This window comes from Neovison vison, chromosome 12 (assembly GCF_020171115.1).
Source record: "Neovison vison isolate M4711 chromosome 12, ASM_NN_V1, whole genome shotgun sequence".
Classification (NCBI taxonomy): domain Eukaryota; kingdom Metazoa; phylum Chordata; class Mammalia; order Carnivora; family Mustelidae; genus Neogale; species Neogale vison.
In genome coordinates, this window is record NC_058102.1 from 85,099,510 (window position 1) to 85,125,286 (window position 25,777).

At 39.7% G+C, this 25,777-nt stretch overlaps 1 protein-coding gene across 2 annotated transcripts in view; it reads right to left on the reverse strand.

The window, feature by feature from the left end:
* Positions 1 to 4,695: 4,695 nt before the first annotated feature.
* The window catches only part of CCNT1 (cyclin T1), a 36,670-nt gene continuing 15,588 nt past the window's right edge, over positions 4,696 to 25,777 (reverse strand). The window contains exons 7-9 of one of the 2 annotated variants that reach the window (XM_044229162.1): positions 24,012 to 24,175; positions 23,779 to 23,849; positions 4,696 to 10,808 (exon numbers count right to left, since the gene is read on the reverse strand). In XM_044229162.1, coding sequence (XP_044085097.1) covers positions 9,405 to 10,808; positions 23,779 to 23,849; positions 24,012 to 24,175 — 1,639 coding nt within the window. In that variant the 3' untranslated portion in view covers positions 4,696 to 9,404. The remainder of the gene's footprint in view (positions 10,809 to 23,778; positions 23,850 to 24,011; positions 24,176 to 25,777) is intronic. The other variant, XR_006381413.1, reaches the window with a different exon arrangement.

Consider the following 25,777-nt stretch of genomic DNA (forward strand, 5'->3'; position numbering starts at 1 on the left):
CGCTCCTTTCCAAGCTCCCAACCCCTGATTGGCTACTGTGCCCACGGCTGTGTGTCACCATTGGTCGAGGCCGGCTACCTATCACGGCTGGAGGGCGGGGCGCTGAGAAAAAGCGCGGCTGGGGTGGCTAAGACAACCTGTCCGTCAGTCAGCAACTCCGCCCCCGGGAGAATGAGGTTGACCGTACGCTGGCAGCGGGAGTCGCTCACGCGGCAGGGCTGTGCTTCCAGTTCGCGGCATGGTTGGTTTTCAGGCTGCTTTTGACCGCTGTGTGGACCTAGGCTGCTGTTACCTCACCACCCTGACACAGCGGGTAAAAAAATCAGACATGCAGAGGCCAAAAATCGCTGTACAGTTGACTCTTACTTTTTATACAGGAAAAGGCTGTAGTTTTCTTTGTGAGCAGTTCATTTATTGAAACATTGAGTATTTACGGAGCCTGGGGAATTTATAAACACTTGATTTTTCAGAGCAACCCTGCAATAAGGGGGCTGTTATCTCCAGTTTTACCGATAAGATAACCGAGGAACAGAATGGACCTATATCTAGTTATGGGAAAAGGAGGTGAATGTTATGAACCCAGCCCTCATTTTTTATCCCTTATTGCCTCTCATATAGTATAGACCATGACCGAGAATAAGGAAATACGAGTTCCGGTTTAGGCCCAGCTTCTCTAAAATCCTCTACAATTTCACGCTAAATAAGGCGGGTGTATAGAAATGGGAAACATGGGTGCCTGGGTGGCTCAGTGGGTTAAGCCTCTGCCTTAGGCTCAGGTCATGATCTCAGGGTCTTGGGATCAAGCCCCTCAGCGGGGAGCCTGCTTCCCCCTCTCTGCCTGCCTCTCTGCCTACTTGTGATCTCTCTGCCAAATAAATAAAAATCTTTTTGAAAAAAAGAAAAATGGCAGACACAATCCCAATTTTATCATATTTTAACGATTTTTAGTTAAATCATCTTTCTTCATCTCCACCGCACCTCTTACTGGAAGGAACCAACAATTTCCCCCTCTCACCTTTCTGGATCTCTTCTGCATCCCATCCTTCCAATGCTTCTTTATCTATTGTCAGTTTAAGAGGTTTCTCCAGCACCAATAAGCAGGTATGATTCACACTGCAGGTGAGCACAAAGAATCTACAATGCTCAACAACAGCAGTTTGGACACAAAAGTAATTAAAATAAAAATGGGGGAGGGCAGTTGGAAGAGATGCCATTTCCAGATTAGGGAGTCCCTAGAAGGCCCTTTCCTGAAATTCATTCATTCGATAAATATTTATTGAGCACCTAAGTGCCAGGCACCTTGGGGATACAGAGAGTAGAAGAAAGATAAACCTGCTCTTTCGGAGTAATCATTCTAGAGCAGTTTGGGGTTGTGGATGCGATACAAATGATATTAACAGCAACAAAAGCAAACACTCCAACCCTCAGAATGGGTACAAAGAAGACATTTGTTATAAACTCTCTACAACTCAAAACTAGCAGGAGGCAATCACATTACAGAAAATAGGAGAATCAGGGCGCCTGGGTGGCTCAGTGGGTTAAGCCGCTGCCTTCGGCTCAGGTCATGATCTCAGAGTCCTGGGATCGAGTCCCGCATCAGGCTCTCTGCTCAGCAGGGAGCTTGCTTCCCTCTCTCTCTCTCTGCCTGCCTCTCCATCTACTTGTGATTTCTCTCTGTCAAATAAATAAATAAAATCTTAAAAAAAAAAAAAAAAAAGGAGAATCAGAATCTGCAACCAGGGCTGCCTGGCTGGCTCAGTCGCTAGAGCATGCAACTCTTGATCTTGGCATCCTATGTTTGAGTACCATGTTGAGCGTAGAGACTCCTTAAAAATAAAATCTTAAAAAAAGAAAAAAAAAGGAATCTGCAACCAAGTGTGATATTAAAAAGGAATATTAAAACTCTACTACAGAGAACAATGAAGAGGCAACAGGAACCATATAGGGATGAACAGACTTTGTTTAATTAGAGTGTCTACTATAGGTCTTAGCTGAAAAAGAAAAAAAATCCTCCTGATAAGCTCAAGATAGGTAAAAAAATGCTATTTAGAACCACTTCCTTGTAAGCAGGGAAAAGGAAGGATATTATTAAAGACGTTGGCAAATTCTTTGTGCTGTTTAACAAAGTAGATGGCTGTTTTTAAGCCACTGAACACTTTGTTAGCTATTGAATAGGTTAAAGTGGACCTGAGGCTGTTTGTAAATAAAATTTGGCAAAGATGAATACTTGAAGGAAATAGATTTTTTGAGAATTTGGGGTTTGGGGAGCCAATCGTAGAGAAAGGTTTGTGTGTGTGCACGTATGACAGAGAGTATAAATGAAGGCCAAACTCCTTTCTGTAAGTCATCCTCATCTCAGTATGACAACTCCATCTTTGCAGTTGGTTAGGCCAAACACTGGTAATCATCTGTGACTACTCTTCCAACCCTACAGCAGATCCTACTGGCTCCTACCGAAAGATAGATAACTTCTCATTACCTGGTCTAAGCCGCTTTCATCTCTTACCTTAATTATTGTGAAAACCATCTTAAATACAGCAGGCCAGGGGTGCCTGGGTAGCTCAGTTGGTTAAGCATTTCCCTTCCGCTCATGATCCTGGACTCATGGGATCCACCTCCATACTGGGCTCCCTGCTTAATGGGGAGCCTGCTTCTCCCTCTCCCTCTGCCCCACCCCACACCCGCTTGTGTTCTCTCACTTGCTCTCTCTCAAATAAAATCTTTTAAAAAAATAAATAAATAAACACAGCAGGCCAAATGAACACTTTAAAACCGAAGCCAGATGTCACTTTTCTGCTCAAAGCTTTTCAGTGGTGCATTTCACTATCTCCATAGTGGCTTACGAGGCCATACAGTAACCAGCCTTCTTCCACTGCCTCTCTAACCACATATTCTACTATTCTCTCCTCACTTGTATCTGTATTAGCTATACTGGCCTCCTTGCAATTTCTCACACATACCAGCATGTTCTCACCTCAGAACCTTGCACTTGTTTCCTGGAATGAGCCCATAATGTTCATAAGAACATGGGGTAACCCAGCTATTCTCATGGCTTCCTCTCTCACCTCTTTCGATCTTTGCTAAACTGTAATTTCATGAGTCCTTCCTTCTGAGCTATCTTATTTCCAATTTCAAGAGCTCTACTTCGCTACACACACACAAAACATCTCTATCGCCCTTTCTCTGCTTTATATTCTCCAAAGCACTTAGTATTGAACACACTAAGTTTTACTTATTTGTCTCCCCTACAACTACAATGTGTAAATTCTATGAGGGCAGGATGTTTGATAAGTTTACTGCTGCATTCCCATCAGTAAACAGTACATAGCAGTTGATAGGTACTATTTTCTAATGAATGAATAAATTTAAGGCAAGAAAGTACCTGAAACCACTCTTCAGAAAAAGTCTAGTATTCATTTTAACTTGTTTTTATCACTGTGGTTTTTTGGTTACCTGTTTGTTATATGAAATGAAGGGGCTGATATACCACAGTGCAAAAAAAGGCAGCATAAGTAGGACACGTGATATAAACCAAATCAGTTCAGAAATAGGCCCCAGAGCTATAGATCACAGTAAATACAAGCCTCTTATACTGTAACTACAATCCACGGAAGACATAGAAAGGGCTTCAAACTTTCCTCAGATCACTGAATGATAGAGATCAAGTCTATCTTATTCCACTATCCAGTGCCACGGCAGACGAGAATCGTGGTAAACACAGACTATAAGATGAAGCCTAACTCTTTATCAAATAGTTTAACAAGCCCCATTAACAGATATCCAGTTGCACACCACCTTCATGCTGATTTCTATCTTATCTACTGCCAAGGATGACAGTTGATAGTAAACAAAGGCAAATCACTAAACAGGATTTTGTAATATCACCCATTCCTACATTCTTCATTTACTTCTCCTTTCTCCCATTCAAACCAGAACAGAATTCCTAAAATGTCAGCAGCTTCCACAAAGTTTTAGGACAGGCACAGAAATCAAAAAATCTTAAGTTGTCTTATTTTAGAAAATGGAAGAATGACCAGAACTCAAGTAATTTTTTTTTCCAGAAGTGTACATCATTCATTCTATCAAATTGATCTTTTTTCCCCTTTAAACTATAGCTTCTGCTACTTTGTGTTCTAAGTTTGTGGAGTATTTTAACATAAGAATTATTTTCCTGGGACACCTGGGTGGCTCAGTTGGTTAAGCTGCTGCCTTTGGCTCAGGTCATGATCCCAGGATCCTAGGACTGAGTCCTGTGTGGGGCTCCTTGCTCAGCGGGGAGCCTGCTTCTTTCTCTGCCGCTGCCTGCTTATGCTTTCTCTCTGATAAATAAATAAATAAAATATTTTTTAAAAAAAGGAATTCTTTTCCTTTAAAAGTATGTGATTCACAAGATTTACCTTGTGTGTGTGATTTTTTATCTTCCAGGAAGAGTATTTACTATCAATTTTCCCAGGCATCACCAAGAATGCTGTACTGAGTGAGGGTTTTTTTTCCCCCCTCTGACTACATCATACTTTATACTACCAGGTTCACTGTGACAACCAAATCTTAGGTCTTTCCAACGGACTTAATTCCCACAGAATCTTGTGGTCAGAAAGCACACACTACTACCCAAACTGAAAACTGTAATCCTAACAGTAAAATGCCAGTTAAAGACTAATTCGAAGACTTAGGACACATAAACAATCAGGTGAGTGTTTTATCATTAACATTTATTGATGGGATGGATAAATACAGATTGAGAAACATACTTGACAGCAAGATATCAAACTGATAGCCAGACTATAAAATGTATACAACATCCTTTTTTAAATTTTTTAAAAATGTGTTTGAATTTTTTACAAAGAGCCCTTACTGTAATGGTCACTTACATCCTATCAATCACATAACAGCAGTAGAGATCCCAGGGGTAGCATCCAGAACTGAGGTGCCCCAAGGAGGACAGAGGCAACAGCAGAGTAGTATGCTGAGAAAGGACTCTTTAGAGCAATACAAAGAAAACAGACAAAAATACCACAAAATTGTACCTGAGTGACATAGATTGGTAAAGTATTTTACTCTTTTTTTTCTTCTTTGCTCTTTGGTCTGATAAGAAAACGGACAGTTTCAGGTGTGCAGAGTAGGGTAAGGGAAAGGTCAGTTTCAAACCCAGAAACCTAGGTTAACACTATGTTAGGCTGCTGCATTCTTTTCTTTGGGTGCTTCACCCAGACAGCACTTCCATCTTGCAACCAATTCCAATGTGATCTACCACTAACTAGTTAGGTCCTCAGCATTCAACTGAAGAGTTCCTGATAACCTGATGGAGACATACTTGCTCTGGCTTCAATTAGCATGCTGTCAAGCATCCCTCTCCATGCTTAACATGGACACAGAAAACCCAAGAGTCTTTCTCATCTTTTCATTCAACCACAAATATGCACTCATAAAGGGGAAGAGCAGACACTGCTTTTTAGTAAACATTTTCTTTCCCTCCCTTTTCCAATGCCAAGCTCATATTAAAAACTTTACAAACATTAAAATGGAAGGGTCTCCCAGTTAGAAAATAATTCTCATTCCAGACCACTCTATCAGGTAGGATTACAGTACCATGCTTGTTTCAAACTTACACCCACAGAGGGATAAAAGACAAAATAAAACTTGATAATGTGATACAACATGAACATTTCTCAAACCATCAGGAGCAAACACTCAGTTAAAAGCTGGGTGTTAACAAGCAGCAACACAGGAAATCTAGGGAGGTATTAAAGTCACTGAAAGCTTAGTTGGGACTGCAAAGGGCTTATTTCTCACCATGTAAAGGGTTGCATAGACTGCTTAAATTCTCCAAAACCCAAGATAATATTTGTATTCCAACTTCAAGATGTTCTAGAATATCCCTTTTCCTAGCATTAGTATCAAAATAACTGATACTAGAATAATCCTTTTAAAAAATTAATCTGTTCCCAAGTTCCCACATTTATTTGGGGGAGGGGAGGCAAAGATCTTTTTTTTTTTTCTTTTCCTCCCTCCCTCCTTAGGAGGCAAAGATCTTTAAAATCCAACCGTACTGGGCTAAGACCCCTCTAATTGCCTTTGTCCAGAAGCAAAGTATGAGGGGTATGCATTTTCAACATGGGGAATTAGGTAGCAGAAGCTTAAGGAAATCCAGCACTGATGTTACCATGATTTTATTTCTATATCCTAATCCATTGCTGTTTCCAACTGGAGATTAAAAAAAATTTTTTTCTCTCAACACTGGTGAAGCCAATAATACAGAACTATGAAAAATGACACACTGAATCAAAACACAGAATCATTTAAAAAGAAAAGGAAGCTGAGTCTCAGATATGGAAACACACTGATTCATGAGTGAGCAGCTTAGACTAATTCCTACATATCTTCTAAACTGAAAAAGCATAACTGATGTTGCAGAAGAACAATTTAGCTTTAAATTAATGCTTCACTAGAGTTCAGCCAACAGCAACACAGGTATCTGATTAAAAGCCCTAAGGACATTCCACAGGTGTTTGTTTTTGACAACGTAAGAGTCACGCAAGGTTTTAGTAATGAGATTTATAGAACTTGAGGCTCCAGGCCTGCTTACCACCACTTATCCTTGATAGTCTAGGTTAAAAGGAGGAAAAAAGCCATGTTTAACTAGACTAACTTTGGATGTATAAATTCCATTTCTCATCCTTCAAAGGTGTGAGCATAGAGAAAATAGAGTTTTAGAAACCACACAACCCTTTGAAGCCTAGGTCTATGTAATTAGAAAAATATGCATGCTAGTTGACAAGCCTATCTGCTAACCCAAATGCAGCAACTTCATGCAGAGCACACAGGACATTCAGGACATATACAGAGATCTAAAAGCAGACACTGTAGATATCTTAAAACAGTATCAGGAGGCATTAATACAGAAGTCTTTAAATTGACCTACATCAGCAATGAACTACTAGTGCAAAGGCCAGACTGCACAGCACAAAGCAGTTCTTGGGCTCTAGTAAGTACTTTTTCTAGTTCACTCCTGACAAAAGGTCTAAGGAACTAACCACAGATGCCATGGAGAACTGCTTTGAGGCCAAGTGGCTATGTCTGCCTCTGTGGTGAAGGAGTGCACACAGTTAGAATATACGTGACATTTGATGAGAAAATCTGAACACTGGAAAAGACATTTTCATAATCAAATCAATGATCAATTCCACAAAGATATAGATCCAAACTAAATAAACTTTTGGGAAGGTCAGGAAGGAACGCAGACTTCACCAAACAAAATCTAAACAAATAGAAAGCCTAGATTTAGTAAACACATCACACTTCTACCAACCACCTAGCACAACAGAAAATACCAGGGGTATAGAGGAAAATGCCATCAGTGAAAATGAAGTAACATTCTAAATATTACTGGTTTATAGGTCAGCAGAGCGCTCATTTTACACAGCAATGGCAGGCACCCTAGACAGTTCAAATATGCAGAGATGCAGGACATTAATTCACCTTAAGATTTACTGTACAAATTCCTTCCTATATTAGGCCAGTGCATCAACAACTCCAACTGCCTCAGTTTTCTCCCCAACCTGTTCCTGGCAAGCAGCAGCACATGTACAACTCCTATCTTCCTATAACTTCCAATGAAAAATATTCAATTTTTCTATACAGAATATTTGGTGTAAAGGAAGCTGCACTAAAAACAGCAAGACAAATTCAAATTGCATCATCTTTTCCATAGCAAAAAATACCGTGAAGACCAAAGAACACCACATCAAATGATCTGTGGCTTAGTGGCATTTTCAGTTAGACAACCTGGCTTAGAATTCTTTCTAAGTCCCTTGAGATTTCTTTCCTCAACAAGTGCTGAGCTTTGAGTATTGGGATCCTGAACACCAATTATCCAGAAATCTGGGATAATCAAGCACCCATGACTCCTGATTTTTTTTTTTTTTAAACGACTCTTAGAAATCTACTGAAAAACCCCTGCCTAGAAACTAAAGCCACCAAAGATGGACAACCTGCATCTGTGGGCTAGGCTTGCTCACCCTCATGACACCAGTACTGCTAAATTCACAAGTTCCAATCTCTGAAGTCAGGTTGCAAAATTAAGGTTGCAAAAATTAAGGATGCAGCTGTTTCCCTTCAGATATACAAAAAAAAGCAAGTCTTACATTCATAATGCATTTAAAATACAATATCCTAAAAATACCCAATCACAATTTCATTGTTTTCAGTATCCCCTAGGTCCATGGCTTCTCCCAGAACTATTCTCATATATGGTCTGGGCTTTCAGAGGCAGAATATAGAGCACATCCCCCTTCCCTTCAGAGACCCTGAGATTGCTCTCACTTGAACACTTTCCCAAAGCCTAACTTGAAAAAAAGACACACCCAATTCCGTAGGGCAGAAGCCAGCCTTGCTCTCCAATCCTTCTTCCTCAACCCCACCTTTCTTCTGCATCAAAAAGAAAAAGGGGGTAAAAGGGAAGTTTTTGTAATGGAGTCCAGAATCAGGCCACTGGCTACACTTGCCCAAACTAGAATTTAGAAGGTTACCACTCAATCACAACATAAAGAAATGGGAAAATACCATGCTAACACATGCCTCTTCCTTCCTTTATGCTCCAAAGGCCACACCGTGTTCTCTCTAGTAGACTGTTGGGAAGTGAAAACGGTGAGGGACAGGGAGGGAAAGATAAAACATGATTTTTAAGCACACACGCTTAAAACCACACATACCCACACTTACATACATACTTAAAGGTCTCAACACTTCAAGTGGCCGGAGCCTATCAGACAGAACTCAAGGGCAAAAGCCTACCCTCCCATCCCCCCTATACAGCCCCCCCACCCTCCAATCCCACCCCCCAGGAGTCATTGCTATGTATCTCATACACACAGCAAAATCCCTATTCCCTCCTGCCCCGGATGATATAAAAAAAACTAAACAGATAACTTACTTTCTTTAAATTATTTTTTTAAAGTCTCTTAAAAGATTTTGACGTTTAAATACTTCCACTCTTCTGATATATTAAACACCAAAAGGATCCACAACTGTTTGATAAAACAAACCCTCCATATTTCAGTCCTGGCCAGAAGAGGGAAGACATCAACTCTAATCAACCTAATTAGGAGGTGGAGAGGCCAAGAACAGAGAAAGTATTCTTAATCCTTCACAGCTTCAACACATTCTCACCTCTCTAATACCAGTAAAAACTATAACAAAATAGTTCAATTTCTGAGGCAGTAGATATAATAACCAAGCCCCTCTACCACCCTCCCACCTGCATGTCAATATTACTTATTCCCTAGTCCAAGAAGGGTGACATATTTCATAAGGGAAGTAATTTCCTTAGTCCAGAATCAGTAGTTTTAAAAAAAAAAAAAAAAGTTGTTTTTAACGAAGTTTTTTTCTCCTCTTCTTTTTCTTTTTTACTTAGGAAGGGGAGGAAGTGGTGGAGGAGGTTCTGATGGAAGAGGTGGTAGCCGGGGTTTGTCTGTATTGCCAGATCTGGAGGACATTCCACCAGCCCGTGGATTCAGATATTCACCGTAAGAATGAACAAAATCAAATGCAGGGGGCTGAGTGGGCTGGACACCCTGGGCACTGAGAAGGGAGTGAAGCATATTCACAGTATCTTGATAGTCTATTGTTTGGGTTGCATTGTGACCATTGGCCCCAGTGGGCCCTTTATCCAGTTTCATATGAGGAACTCGAGTTTTACAGCTGGGCTGTGAAAAGGGAAGGCCACTTGTGTCTGAGCTATGCCCAGGCAACTGGGCCATTGTAGGAAGAGGAGGGAAGGAGAAGTTTATGGAAGAGGATTTAGTACTCTTGGCAATCTTAGCTGGATGATCAAACACTGCCCCTCCAGTCTCTTCAGGGGGGCCCCTTTTGCGAGTAGAACTGGAAGAGGAGAAAGAACTAGACAAGCTATAGGTTTTGTGTGCTAAGGTGCTTGTCTGGCTACTGTGTTTTGGATCACCCGGACGTTTGTTCCCAGTACCAGCTGGAAGCTGTGAGTGAGAGTGCTTGTGTGAGTGGTGATTATGATGATGATGATGATTAGATGGGTGAGTCTTGTGCTTTTCTTTGTGCTCTCGGCTCTTTGTGACACTGTCCTCTACAGAATTGTGCTTGTCAGCTGCAGAATGGACTTTAATGCGCATTTTTATCTCCTCTGGTTTTGAAGAGGCAGCTTTATCTCCACTTGCCACTGGGATTCTCATTTTGAGAGCGGCTTTGTCAGCCTTTTCCAGAAAAGGCCGCTCGGGGTTTTCCGAGCCCTCCATGGGCATTTTTAGAATGACTGAAGAATGGCTATCATGGTGTGACAGGAGATTCTGGGCAGCATATGCATACTGTGACTTCACATTGGCCTCCATGTTCTCCAGCTGCCTCTTCTGGGCAGCCAACTCTTCTGCATGTTTTGCACGGTATTCTTTCAGTGACACTTTAGCTGAGGGCACACTCTTACTATTCTGCTTCTGGGAAATAAATGCATTCGAACCATCCTGTTGCAAAGAATGATCAACTCCCATAAGTGCTAAATTCTCACTAGTCCGATGACCCTGAGCATGTTCCAGTTTAAAAGGAGGTTGGGAGGACAGCCAACGCTCGCCCTGCAACATCTCCACATTGCTTAAGTTGCTGGATGACTCTTCAGTGGCTGGAAGGGAAGGCACTGCACTTGCAGAAGAAGTTGACATGCTCATTAAACCTGCAATAGTTGTGTCTGAAGAGCTCTGGGAAATCATATTGAGAATTGTCTGCTCCGAAGTGTTTTCATCTGTTCCTCGATCATCTGCTTTTGTCTTCCTGGCAGCCTGGCATGCCTAGAATGAAGCAAATGACATCTCTTCACCTCAGGTAATTCATAAAATGGGGGGGCAAGGGGGGAACTGGAATGAAGAGACTGTGCTTGCTGCAACAGTGGAAGTTCTGGGTAGCCCATAGGCAGGAGGCTACTCTAAAATCATTAATTATAACCATTAGAAGTAAGATTTTGAAAACCTTCAATCAAGAGTCATACAAACAAGACCTCAAGATCTCTGAACTCCCATGTTCACTGCATCATTATTCACAATTGCCAAGATATGGAAGCAACTCAAATGTCCATTAATGGATAATGGATAATGGATAAGCAAAATGGGGTACAGAAGCACAACGAAATCACACTTAGCCTTAGCAGGGGAGGAGGAGGATTCTAGGAAAATATCAGAGTAGGAAGCACCAGGAATCTCTCCCCTCAGACAACAACTGCACTGATAGAATTTGTCTGATGTAACTATTTTGGGACTCTGGAGTCTGTTAAAGGCTTGCAACTTTTGGGGTAAGTCTTGCATAGTAAATTGGAATAATTTACATCAATTTCACCTTTCAGCACATTAGCAACTACCCATCTCCTACCCCAGCCACAATGGAGGCAGCTTGCATTCTGGAAGAGCCAGTACCAGCAAAAATGACTCTCCTGCAAACAGCAGTTTCTGTGCTCTGATCCCTGATTGCAGCTTCTGACAAAAGAGTACAGACTAAGAGACAGGCAGCCACTGTTAAGGCTCCTCCCTCTACTGCTGCAAGCTCCTGGCCCTCTGGCTAAAGTGACTCTCAAGGGACTTAAAGGACCAGCACCTTTTCTTCTCCCCTTCATTTTTTGCTTTTTTCCTCTTTTGGGAGCCAGACATTAAGAGCAAGATATTAAAAAAAAAAAAAAAAATTTACAAAGAAAATTAGAAAATTTTGATCACACGCTCCCAGGGAAAGACTCAGAAAACAAGTGAGAATACCTTAAGTTTACATCTCAGGCTGATCCTCAGCAGAGACACCACCCCAAATCAAATCCAACCCCCATCCAAAAATAATAACAAAAAACAGAAAAGCCTGGGAGTCTGATTTCCACAGTTACCACGTTATTATATTAGAATGTCCAGTGTTCAACAAAAAAATTACAAAGCATTTTAAGAAATACAAAAGTATGACCCATTCAAAGGAAAAAAATAAATCAACAGAAACTGCCCCTGAAAAGGACCTGATAGCAGAACTACCACACAAAGACTTTAAAATAACTCCCTTAAAGGGGCTCCTGGGTAGGGCTCAGTGGGTTAGAGCCTCTGTTTTCAGCTCAGGTCATGTCCCAGGTCCTGGGATCGAGCCCCACATCAGGCTCTCTGCTCAGCAGGGAGCCTGCTTCCCCACCGGCCGCCTGCCTCTCTGCCTACTTGTGATCTCTGTCAAATAAATAATAAAATCTTAAAAAAAACAAAACAAAACAAAAAAAATTCCCTTAAAGATACTCAAATTACTTAACGGAAGGATGGAGAAGTATGTAAGTATGGAGTAAAGGAATATATGAACAAAATGGGAATATCAAAAAAAAAAGAAACTGGAGCTGAGAAGTATGGTAACTGCAATGAAAAATCCACCAAAGGGATTCAAACATAGATTTGAACAGGTAGAAGAAAGAATCATTAAACTTTTAAGACAGGAAAATGAAAATCACTTAGTCTAAGGAACATAATGAAAAAAGATTGAGGCCTGCTGGACACCATCAACTGGACCAACACATGCACTCTGAAAATTCCAGAAGGAAAGAAGAAAGGGGCAGAGAGAACATGAAAAAATAATGGCTGCAAAGTTCCCAACTTTGATAAAGACCTGAATAGAAACAAAAGCTCAATAAATTCCAAGATGAACTCAATGAGACTCACATGAGAATATCAAACTTCAATAGCCAAAGACAGAGAATCTTGAAAGTAACAAGAGAAGTGAATCAACAGGTACAAGAGATCCTCAATAAGATCACGAACAGGTATCTCATCAGAAGCTTTGGAGACAAGACAGTGAACCAATAGATTCCAAGTGCTAAAAGAAAAAAACTTGTCAACCAAGAATCCTATATCTAGCAAAAATGCCCTTCAGAAATTGGCAAGAAATTAAGACATTTCTAAATAGGTAAAAGCTGAGGAAGTTCATAATAGTTCACTATTAGACCAGTCAGTCACCCAAGAAGTACTCAAAGAAATCCTGCAACGTGAAATGAAAGGAGACTATATAGTAAATTGAAGCGATAGGGAGAAAATAAAGATCTGCAGTAAATACATGGGCAACTATAAAACCTACCTTTTTTTTTTTTTTTTTCAAAGTAATCTCTACCCCCAACATGGGGCTAAAATCTACAACCCTGAGAACAAGAGTCCCATGCTCTACCAACTGAGCCAGATAGGTGCCCCCAAAGCTACTACTGTTCTAACAATGGTCTATAACCGGGCTTCTTGTTTTCTACATGATTTAACCAACTAACACATTTTAAGGAAAAAAACACAATTATTAATGCAAAAGCTAATATTACTATAACTTTGGTTTGTAAATCAAGCTTTATTACCTACTTAATTTAGAACCCTAATCCATTTAAAAAATTATTAGGGAAGCCCGGGTAGCTCAGTCAGCGGAGTGTCTGCCTTTGGCTCGGGTCAAGATCCCAGGGTTCTGGGACTGAGTCCCATATCTGGCTCCTTGCTCAGTGGAGAGCCTGCTTCTCCCCCTGCCTGCTGCTCCTCCCTGCCTTTAATAACACATTCTCTCTCTCTCTCTCTCTCTGACCCCCAAAAAAAAAAAAAAAGACTATTAGTTTATGTTCTGGGGCATGCAATGTACAGACAACTTTGTGACATCAACAACTAAAAGATAAATAAGCATAATGACAAAATATCTTTTTTTTTTAAAGATTTTATTTGTTTATTTAACAGAGATCACAAGTAGGCAGAGAGGCAGACAGAGAGATAGGAGGAAGCAGGCTCCCTGCTGAGCAGAGAGCCCAATGTGGGGCGCTTGATCCCAGGACCCTGGGACCGTGACCCAAGCCCAAGGCAGAGGATTAACCCACTGAGCCACCCAAGTGCCCCTCCTTTTTTTTTTTTTTTTTTAACATTTATTTATTTGACAGAGAGAGAGCGAGATCACAAGTAGCAGAGCAGCAGGTGGGGGTTGGGGGGGAAGCAGGCTCTCTACTAAGCAGAGAGCCCAATTCGGGGCTTAATCCTAGGACCCTGAGATCATGACCTAATCCAAAGGCAGAGGCTTAACCCACTGAGCCACCCAGGTGCCCCTCTGTAACTACTTTAAACGTAAATAGATTAAACTCTCCAATAAAGACAGAGATTGTCAAAAATGCATAAAAATATATAATCCAGCTATATGCTGTCTACAAGCAACTGAGATGCTAAGACCCAAACAGGTTGAAAATAGGAAGAGGGAAAAACATACCATGCAAACAGTAACCAAGAGCAAGGGTGGCTATACTAATATGAGACAACATACATTTTAAAACAAAAAAGGTTTCAAGAGACACAAAAGGACATTATACATTAATAAAAGGCTCAAGTTAGCAATTGTTACAATTATAAACATTTGCACACCTAATAAAACACAATCAAAACTGACAGAAGATTTCACTTAAAGACTTCAATTTCCACCCACAACAATTGACAGAACAACCAGACAAAAGATAAGGAAACAGAGAACTTCAAAAAATAAACCAACAGGATCTAACAGACATATACAGAACACTCTACAAAACAACAGTATAAACACTCTTCGCAAGTACACATGAGACATTTACCAGGATAAACCACATGTGAAGCAACAAATAGTCTCAACAGATTTTTAAAAGATAGACCATATAAATTAGCTTTTCTGACTACAAGATAAAGTTAGAAATGAGTAACAAAAGGAAAACTGGAAAATTTACAAAATTGTGGAAACTAAGGAATACTTTAAAACAACCAATGGGTCAAAGGAGAAATTAAAAGGGAAACTGGAAAATACTTAGGGATGAATGAAAACAAAAACACAACATATCAAAATTTACGGGATGCAGCAAAAGCAGCACTAAGGGAGAAATTTAAAACTATGAACACTGACATTAAAAATAAAGAACTCAACAAACTAACTTTATAATGTGAGGAACTAGGAGAACAACAAACTAAAGCAAAGAGAAGGAAGGAAATAAAGATTACAGCAGAGATTAAAAAAAATAGAAAACAGAAATTTCTAATTAAAATAAAACTAGTACTTGGCTCTTTGAGAAGATCAACAAAATTAAACCTTTAGCTAGACAGTTTAGGAAAAAAACCAGAAGATTCAAACCACTAAAATCAGAAATGAAACTGGAGACATTGCTATCAATTCTACAAAAATAAAGAGGATTGTAAGGGTACTCGGAACTTAGACAATCTGGAAGAAATGAATGCATTCCTAGACACAAATAAACTACCAAAACTGAAGAAGAAGAAACAGAAAACCTGAACAGACCCATAACCAGCAAGGAAATTGAAGCAGTAAGCAAAAACCTCCCAACACACAAGAGTCCAGGGCCAGATGGCTTCCCAGGAGAATTCTATCAAACATTTAAAGAATTAATACCTATTCTTCTGAAGCTGTTCCAAAAACTAGAAATGGAAGGAAAATTCTCAAACTCTTTCAATGAGGCCAGTATTACTTTGATCCTAAAACCAAATGCCCCACTAAAAAGGAGAATTACAGACCAATATCCCTGATGAATATGGATGTCAAAATTCTCACCAATATATTAGCCTATAGGATCCAACAGTATATTAAAAGAATTATTCACCACAGCCAAGTGGGATTTATTCCTGGGCTGCAAGGGTGGTTCAACATCCAAAAATCAAAGTGATACACTACATTAATAAAAAGAAGGAAAAGAATCATATGACCCTTTCAATACATGCAGAAAAAGAATTTGACAAAGTACAGCATCCTTTCTTGATTAAAACTCTTCAGAGTATAGGAATAGAGGGAACATACTTCGGTATCATAAAAGCCACATACGAAAAGCACACAGGAAATATCACCTCAATGGGGAAAAACTGAGAGCTTTCCCCCTAAGATCTGGAACATGGCAGGAATGTCTACTATCACCACTGTAGTTCAGCACAGTGCTACAAGTCCTAGCCTCAACAATCAGACAAAAAAAGAAATAAAAGCATCCAAATCACCAAAGAAGTCAAACTCTCACCCTCTGCAGATAACATTGCTCTCTATGTGGAAAACCCAAAAGACTCCATCCCAAATTTGTGAGAACTCAAACAGGAATTCAGCAAAGTGGAAGGATATAAAAATCAATGCACAGAAGTCAGTTATGTTTCTATACACTAACAATGAAACAGAAGAAAGAGAAATTAAGGAGTCAATCCCTTTTATAATTGCACCCCAAAACCTTAAGACACCTAGGAATAAACCTAACCAAACGATCTGTACTCAGAAAACTATAGAATACTCAGGAAAAAAACTGAGGAAGACACAAAGAAATGGAAAAACGTTCAAAACTCATGGATTAGAATAAATATTGTTAAAATGTCTATGCTACCTATAGCAATCTACAGATTCAATGCAATCCCTGTCAAAGAGCATCAACTTTTTTTTCACAGAGCTGGAACAAACAATCCTAAAAATTGTATAGAACCAAAAAGACCCTCATAGCCAAAGGAAGGTTGAAAAAGAAAACCAGGGGCACCTGGGTAGCTCAATGGATTGGGCCTCTGCCTCAGCTGGGGTCATGATCTCAGTGTCCTGGGATCGAGCCCCGCATTGGGTTCTCTGCTCAGCGGGGAGCCTGCTTCCCCCCTCTCTCTCTGTCTGCCGCTCTGCCTACCTGGTCTCTCTCTCTCTGTGTTAGATGAATAAATAAAATCTTAAAAAAAAAAAAAGGAAAGAAAACCAAAAAGCCGGTACTATCACCGGACTTCAAGCATTACAAAGCTCTAATCATCAAGATAGTATAGTACTGGCAAAAAAAAAGACACACAGCAGATTAGAGAACCCAGAAATAGACCCTCAACTGTATGGTCAACTACTTTTCAACAAAGCAGGGAAGAATATCTAATGGAAAAGACAGTCTCTTCAACAGTGGTGTTGGGAAAATTGAACAGCCACATGCAGAATGAAAATGGACCATTTCCTTACACCACAGTCAAACATGGACTTAAAATAGATGAAAGACCTAAATGTGAGACAGGAATCCATCAGAATCCTAGAGAACATACGCTGCAACCTGCATCACCTCAGCCACAGCAAGTCATGCCTTCAAGGGCAAAGGAAACAAAGGAAGAAATTAACTACTGGGGCTTCAACAAGATAAAAAGCTTTTGCACAGCAAAGGAAATAGTAGACAAAACCAAAAGACAACAAACAGAATGGGAAAAGTTATTCGCAGATGACATATCATATAAAGGGCTAGTATCCAAAATCTATAAAGAACTTACCAAACTCAACACCCAAAGAACAAATAATCCAATCAAGTAATGGGCAGAAGACATGAACAGACACTTCTCCAAAGACATGCAAATGGCCAACAGACACATGAAAAAAACCTCCACATCACTCAGCATCAGGGAACTACAAATCAAAACCACAATGAGATACCATCTCACACCAGTCAGAATGGCTAAAATCAATGAGTCAGGAAACAGCAGATGTTGGTGAGGATGTGGAGAAAGGGGAACCCTCTGGAAAGAGCTGGAGGTTCCTCAAGAAGTTGAAAATAGAGCTACTCTATGACCCAGCAATTACACTACTTGGTGTTTACCCCAAAGATACAAATGTAGTGATCCGAAGGGGCTCATGTTTATAGCAGCAATGACCACAGTAGCCCTATTATGGAAAGAGCCCAGGATGTCCACTGACAGATAAATGGATAAAGAATATGTGATATATATACATACATATATACACACACAGGCACAATGGAATACTGCTCAGCCACCAAAAATCCCGAAATCTTGCCATTTGCAATGACATGGAAAGAACTAGAGGGTATTATGCTAAGTGAAGTAAGTCAATTAGACAATTAACTATCATATGATCTCACTCATATGCAGAATTTAAGAAATAAAACGGAGAATCATGGGGAAGAGGGAAAAAAAACAAGACAAAATCAGAGAAGGAGACAAGCAGTAACAGACTCTTAATCATAGGAAATAAACTCAGGGTTGCTGGAGGGGAGAGGATTGGAGGCATGGGAGAACTGGGTGATGGAGTAAGGAGGGGGGAAAAGAGTGAATTTTACTCTATGTAAATTGTACCCCAATTAACCTGACTTAAAAAGAATTTAAAAAACAGACTACTCTGAACAACTGTATGCCAATAAATTAGATAATCTAGATGAAATGGACTAATTCCTAGAAACACAAACCTAACAAGAATAAACCATAAAGAAATAGAAAATCTGAACACAACTGTAACTAGTAAGGAGACTAAATCAATAATAAAATAATTTCCCAAGAAAGAACAGCCTCTTCTCAGTGGGTTAAAGCCTCTGCCTTCGGCTCGGGTCATGATCCCAGGGTGCTGGGATCGAGCCCCACATCGGGCTCTTTGCTCAGTGGGGAGCCTGCTTCCTCCTCTCTCTCTGCCTGTCAAATAAATAAATAAAATCTTAAAAAAAAAAAAAAAGAAAGAAAGAAAGAAAGAACAGCCTCTTTCCCAAAAATATGAAGAGGCAGCAACAACTCTCAATTCATTCTATGAGGCTATCATTACCCTGATATCAAAGCCAAACAAAGACACTACAAGGAACTACAGACCAATATCCCTAATGACCACTGATGTAAAAAATACTAACAAACTGGGACGCCTGGGTGGCTCAGTCAGTTAAGAACCTGTCTGCCCTAGGCTCAGGTCATAATCCCAGGGTCCTGGGATAGAGTTCCACATTAGGCTCCCTGCTCTGCAGGGACTCTGTTTCTCCCTCTGCCTGCCTCACCCCCTGCTTGTGCTCTCTCTCTCTTTCTGACAAATAAACAAAATCTAAAAAAGAAATACTAACAAACTGAATTTAGCAGCATACCAAAAGATTATACACTATGACCAAGTAGGACTTATTCCTAGAATGCAGGGATGGTTCAACAAACAAAAATCATCCATGTAATATGCCACATAAATACAATAAAGGGAAAAAAAAAACATATGATCTTCCAGATACAGAAAAAACATTTCATAAAATTCAACAAACTTTCATAATAAAAACACCCCACAAACTAGGAATAGAAAGAAATTACCGCAATATAATATAAGTCATATATGAAACACTCAAAGCAAACATCACATTCAACAATGGAAAAACTGAAAGCTCTTCTGCTAAGATCTAGAACAAGGCAAGGATGTCCTTTTCACTTCTATTCAACAAAGTACTAGAAGTTCTCATCAGAAAAAGTAGGCAAAAGAAAGCACTCAGGGGCATCCGGGTGGCTTAGTCAGTTAAGCATCTGACTCTTGATTTTGGCTCAGGTCATGATCTCAGGGTTGTGAGATAGAGCCCCATGTCAATGCTGAGCACGGAGTCTGCTTAAGATTCTCTCTCTCCCTCTACCCCTCCCCACTCACATTCTCTCTCTCCAGAAAAAAAAAAAAGAAAGAAAAAAAGAGCATTCAAACTGGCAAAGAAGTAAAATTATCTGTTTGCAGAGGATATAATTTTTTTTTTTTTAAAGACTTCATGAGGGGCACCTGGGTGGCTCAGTGGGTTGGGCCTCTGCCTTTGGCTCAGGTCATAAGCTCAGAGTCCTGGGATCGAGCCCCTCATCAGGCTCTCTGCTCATTGGGGAGGCTGCTTCCCCCTCTCTCTCTGCCTGCCTCTACCTACTTGTGATCTCTCTCTCGCTCTGTGTCAAATAAGTAAATAAAATCTTAAAAAAAAAAAAAGACTTCATTGATTTGACAGAGAGAGAGCACACAAGCAGGGAGAGGAGCAGGGGAAGAGAAAGAGGGAGAAGCAGACTCCCCCTTGAGCGGGGAGACTGATGCAGGACTTGATCTCAGGACCCTGGGATGATGACCTGAGCAGAAGGCAGACGCTTAACTGATTAAGCCACCCAGGTGCCCCTGCAGATGATATAATCTTATATAGAAAACTCCACACACATAAAAAGTCAGAATTAATGAATTCAACAAAGTAGCAGGATACAAAGTCAACACACAAATTTCAGTTGCATTTCTGTACATGAACAATCTGTAAAGAAAATTATGAAAACAATCCTATTTATAACAGTATCAAAGAAATCCTTACGAATTAACTTACCGGGGAGATGAAAAACTTCTACAATTAAAACTGGAAAACATTGCTAAAAGAAATTAAGACCTAAATGGAAAACTCATTCCATGTTCTGGATTCAAAGACTTCATGTTGTTAAAATGTGAACATTATTTCCCAAAGCAACCTACAAATTCAATGCAATCCCTATCAAAATCCCAATGTTTTTTGCAGAAAGAGAAAAGGCCACCCTAAAACTCCTATGGATCTCAAGGGACCCCAAATAGCTAAAACAATCTGAAAATGAAGAACAAAACTGGAGAATTCACACTTCCTGATTTCAAAACTAACTACAAAGCTACAGTAAGCACCATACAGTAATACAGTATACAATAATACAGTAATACTGGCATAAAAAGACGTAGAGATGAATGAAACAGAAGAGAAAGCACAGAAATAAACCCTTACATAAATGGTCAAATGATTTGTGCCACAAGGCTAAGACCATTCAACGAGGAAAGGATAGTCTTTTTTAATAAATGGTGCTGGGAAAACTGGATATCCACATACAAAAAGAATGAAGTTGGGCCCTTACCTAACACCATATACAAAATTAGCTCAAAACTGAATAAGGGACTTAAAGCAATAAAACTCTTGGAAGAAAACAGGACAGAAGCTTCACAACAGTGGATCTGGCAATTTCCTGGATAGGACATCAATGGCACAGGTAACTTTAAAAAAAAAAAGGAACAATCTGGACTTCAAATATTTTTAATTTTTCAAGTTAAAAAATTTAAAGGGCAGCTGGGTGGCTCAGTGGAACATTAAGCCTCTTCCTTCAGCTCAGGTCATGATCTCAGGGTCCTGGGATCAAGCCCCACACTGGGCTCTCTGCTCAGCAGGGAGTCTACTCCCCCCCCCACCCCGCCTACTTGTGATCTCTCTGTTAAATAAATGAAATCTTTTCTAAAAAAATTTAAAAACAACTTCAAAAAAAATTAAAATCAAAAACAGAACTACCAAAAAAAAAAAAAAAAAAACCAAAAACCAAAAACTACGTAACTACCATATAATCCAGCAATTCCAATTCTGGGTATATAGGCAAAGGAATAAAAGCAAGGTCTTGAAGACATACTTATACACCCATGTTCACAGCAGCGTTATTCACAGTGGCTAAAATATGGAAGCAACCCAAGTGTCCATCGACAGATGAATGGATAACCAAAATATGGTGGACACATACAATGGAATATTACTAAGCCTTTAAAGGACTCAAAATTCTACAATATGCCACAACATGGATGAACCCTGAGAACATTATGCTAAGTAAAATAAACCACAGAAAGACATATACTGTATTATTCCACTTGTATCAAGTATTTAAGAGAAGCCAAATCACATAGACAGAAAGTGTAATTGTGGTTGCCAGGGGCTGGGTGGGGAGGGGGAATGCAGAGTTATTTAATGGGTGTAAAGTTTCAGTTTTATAAAATGAAATGAATTAAGGAGATGAATGGTAATGATGGTTGCACAACAATACGAATATACTTAACACCACTGAACTGTACATTTAAAAATGGTTAAGATGGTAACTTTCATGCTATATGTATTTTACCACAATTAAAAAAAAAAAAAGAAAAGGGCGCCTGGATGTCTCAGTGGGTTAAAGCCTCTGCCTTCAGCTCGGGCCATGATTCCAGGGTTCTGGGATCGAGCCCCACATCGGGCTCTCTGCTCAGCGGGGAGCCTGCTCCCCCCTCCCTCTGCCTGCCTCTCTGCCTGCTTGTGATCTCTCTATCTGTCAAATAAATAAATAAAATCTTAAAAAAAAAAAAAGAAAAGATGGAAATCCTATCATTTGTCACAACATGAATGAACCTGGAAGGTCTTTTGCTGTGAAATAAGCCAGACACAGAAAGACAAAATATGATCTCACTTAAGTGAGCAATCTAAGATTTAAACTCATACAGAGAGAGTAAAATAGTAGCCTGGGGGGAGAGGGAAAATAAGAACCTTGTAGTCAAATGGTACAAACTCAGTTATACAAGGTAAGTCCTAGAAACCTACTGCATAACATATTAACTGTATACTCAAAAATTTGCTAAAAGGGCAATCTTACGTTTTCTACCATACCCCCCAAAAGTTACAGCAATCTATACCAATACTACAAGCCACTTAAAAAATTAATTTGTGCATATCTAAAATTAATTCATGAACATCTATGCCTTATGACGGCTTATGACAGCAGTTGGTCCAAAAACAAATTCCGGAAATTTTGGTGAGGTGTCCTATGATCACAGTGATGAACTATGTGCTCTCAAGCCTCCTTTGAATTGTAGACTAACTCATTTTCTACAATTCTCTAAACTCAGGAGAATGAAATTAAGTTTATCAATCTGGATTTCTGAGAATGTAGGGAATATTTTTTTTTTAAGATTTTATTTACTTATTTGGGAGAAAGAGAGAGTGAGCAAGAGAGAGCATAAGGAAGAGGAAGAAGCAAGCTCCCTGCTGAACAAGAAGCCTGATCCCAGGACCACAGAATCATGACCTAAAGCCAAAGGCAGACACTTAATTGAGCCACCCAGGCTCCCCTGCAGGGAACTTTTTTTTTTTTTTTTTTTTAATTTATTTGACAGAGAGAGAGAGGGAGATCACAAGAAGGCAGAGAGGCAGGCAGAGAGAGAGGGAGGAAGCAGGCTCCCTGCTGAGCAGAGAACGCAATGCGGGGCTTGATCCCAGGACCCCAAGAGATCATGACCTGAGCCAAAGGCAAAGGCTTTAACCCACTGAGCTACCCAGGCACCCTGGGAACATTTTTTTTTAATAAAAAAAAATTTTTTTAAGATTTTTATTTATTTATTTGACAGGGGGCGGGGAGTACACAAGCAGGGGGAGCTGCAGGCAGAGGGAGAAAGAGAAGCAGGCTCCCCACAGAGCAGGGAGCCCAATGCAGGGCTCGATCCCAGGACCCTGGGATCATGACCTCAGCCAAAGACAGAAGCTTAACCAACTAAGCCACCCAGGTGCCCCTGCAGGAAACATTTTTAAATGAACATTCTACCTAATGCCAAGGGAAAAAAGAATGATTCCATTTTATAAGACTTTGAAAAATATTTGAAATACAACTTTACCCTACAATCGATATAAAAATAAAATTCTAAAATCCATTTAAAAAGCAAATAATGTCAAAGTACAATGATACCAGCTCTAACCTTGTAACTCTATCTTTCCTCTACCAGAACCCACCACTTTATGACTCAGAGAAGCCACATTTTTTCCCTAAGTCTCCACACAGAAAATACTCAACAATGTTGCCAACTGACTATATCACAATAGTTGCACAACACAAAACAAATCCTGCTATCACCTATCACCACCACTGACTTCTGAGCAGTATCTAAGCTATGAAGTTGAAGTCATGATTATTTTTTTTTTTAAAGATTTTATTTATTTATTTGACAGACAGAGATCACAAGTAGGCAGAGAGGCAGGCAGAGAGAGAGGAGGAAGCAGGCTCCCTGCAGAGCATAGAGCCCGATGTAGGGCTCGATCCCAGGACCCTGGGATCATGACCTGAGCCGAAGGCAGAAGCTTAAATCCACTGAGCCACCCAGGTGCCCCTGAAGTCATGATTATTATGTAACTAAGAGAAAGGAAATTCCAAACCTGGAGTACATATCCAATTCTGGTATATTCACTGTGCAGTCAAAAGAAAAAAAACTAATTTTGTACTACAAGCTGACAGAAATAATTCTTACCCTCCAATTCCGAATTCGTTTGAGCCTGTTAGGGGTTTTCTCCAGAATCTGTAGAAATTCATGTGTCAGTTCTACAAATGAAATAGAACATTTAAGAAAAACTCAGACAAGCAGAAGTAAAAAAACAAGAATAACCTCAACTAACTATTTTCATCTGAATGAAGTCACTTTGGGCCAGATATGTGACAGATCAAGAGCAAGTGCTTTCCAAGGTCCCTTACTCTAAAACTTACCATCTAAAAGTTCCAAGGTCACAGTGCCGTCAACATACTCCCACCAGTGCTTCCCATCAGTTGAGACTGGGATCTCCCAGTTGGACCACTTGCAAGCCAGATGAATGCAGACACAGGCCACCACAGGAGGTGTGTACTGCAGGCTAAATGTGGTCAAATGCAGGCTGACATCAGAGGGAAGGAAACAAGAGAGTGTCATGAGCTCTCAATTTTTTTTTTATGAGCTCTCAATTTTGAACCCAAAGTTAAAACTCTCCATTATTTAAAAAGAAAAAAAAAAAAAAATTAAAAAACACTGGAGAGTAAGAAGGGTAAGAAATATCCAGTGCTCTGATCCAGCACCCAACATGATTTTTCATTAACCCACCTGCTCAGGTAACATTTCTGAATTTTTTGGCTATACATCATCAATCCCACATCCTGACAAAAGACCAGGACCAAAACCAAAGAGACAGGGTACTCAGTTTTTTAAAAATAAGGATCTATTATCCTGAGAAGAAACTTAGAACTTAAGGAAAACTTTAAGATTTTTAGTTATGTCTAATCCCTAAATCAAATACTTAAAACCCCCTTAAAATTATCTCATCTCTTGCCAACCACAGATCTGGTCAATTGAAAATAATAGAGGAGTAATTAGAGATGGACATTTAAGAGGGCACATGATATGATGACCACTGGGTGTTATATGCAACTGATGAAGCACTAAATTCTACTGCTGAAATTAATATTATAGCATATGTTAACTAAATTAAAAAATAAAAACATAATAAACTAAAATAATGAATAGACTCACTCTCTCAACTGTGAATATGCTTAACTGATGATTTACTTCAAAAATTTCTCCTATCAGGCTATAAAAAATAATGACAGTCAACAGAAATATCTTTGATTTCCACGATCAATTGGAGACGAGACTTATCAAGTAATTTGGTAATACAATTTACATATTAATTTTTGTCTTAAAAAGGAAAGAATAAAGAAAAAACCTAAAAAAAAAAGAAAAAGCTCTTTACACATATTCATGCACATTTATCTGGCAATGGGGAAGAAAAAGGAAGTTTTATAAACACCATAATTATTGGGAAACCTGGGTGGCTCAGTTGGTTAAGCATCTGACTTTGGCTCAGGTCATGATCTTAAGAGTCCTAGGATAGAACCAGGTGTCCGGCTCCCCACCCAGCAGGGAGATTTTCTGTCTCCCTCCCTCACCCTCCACACCTCCCCCTGCTTGTGCGCGCTCAGTCAAACACACGTGCACATTCTCTATAATTAAAATCTTCAAAATAAATAAATAAATACTGTAAGTATTGCAGAATCCTCCAAATTAGATTCTCAGTCACGATCAACCCCAAGTTTACCTAACGAGAACTAACAAGACTAACAACACTGACTAACTAACAAGAACTAACTGACAAGGACTATGCTCTTGGATTTTTTTATTTTTTTTGTTTTAGATTTTATTTTTAAGTACTCTCCACACCCAACGTGAGGCTCAAACTCAAGACCCTGAGATCAAGAGTCACATGCTCTCCCAACTGAGCAGCCAGGCCCCTGCTCTTGGATATTTTAAAGTAAAGGAAGACATGCAGAATCAAGTAGGATTTCAAATAGTAAGTACTACATAACTGCATCACCTTAGCAAATTAAAAAGCACCATGGAAATTTAAAGTAAAATATGGAAACTGTACAGGAAAATAAATATTTACCAGAGAATTTTCTGTAATACACTGTAGGAAAGATCTATCCTGGATCTTTGGGTTCTAGTT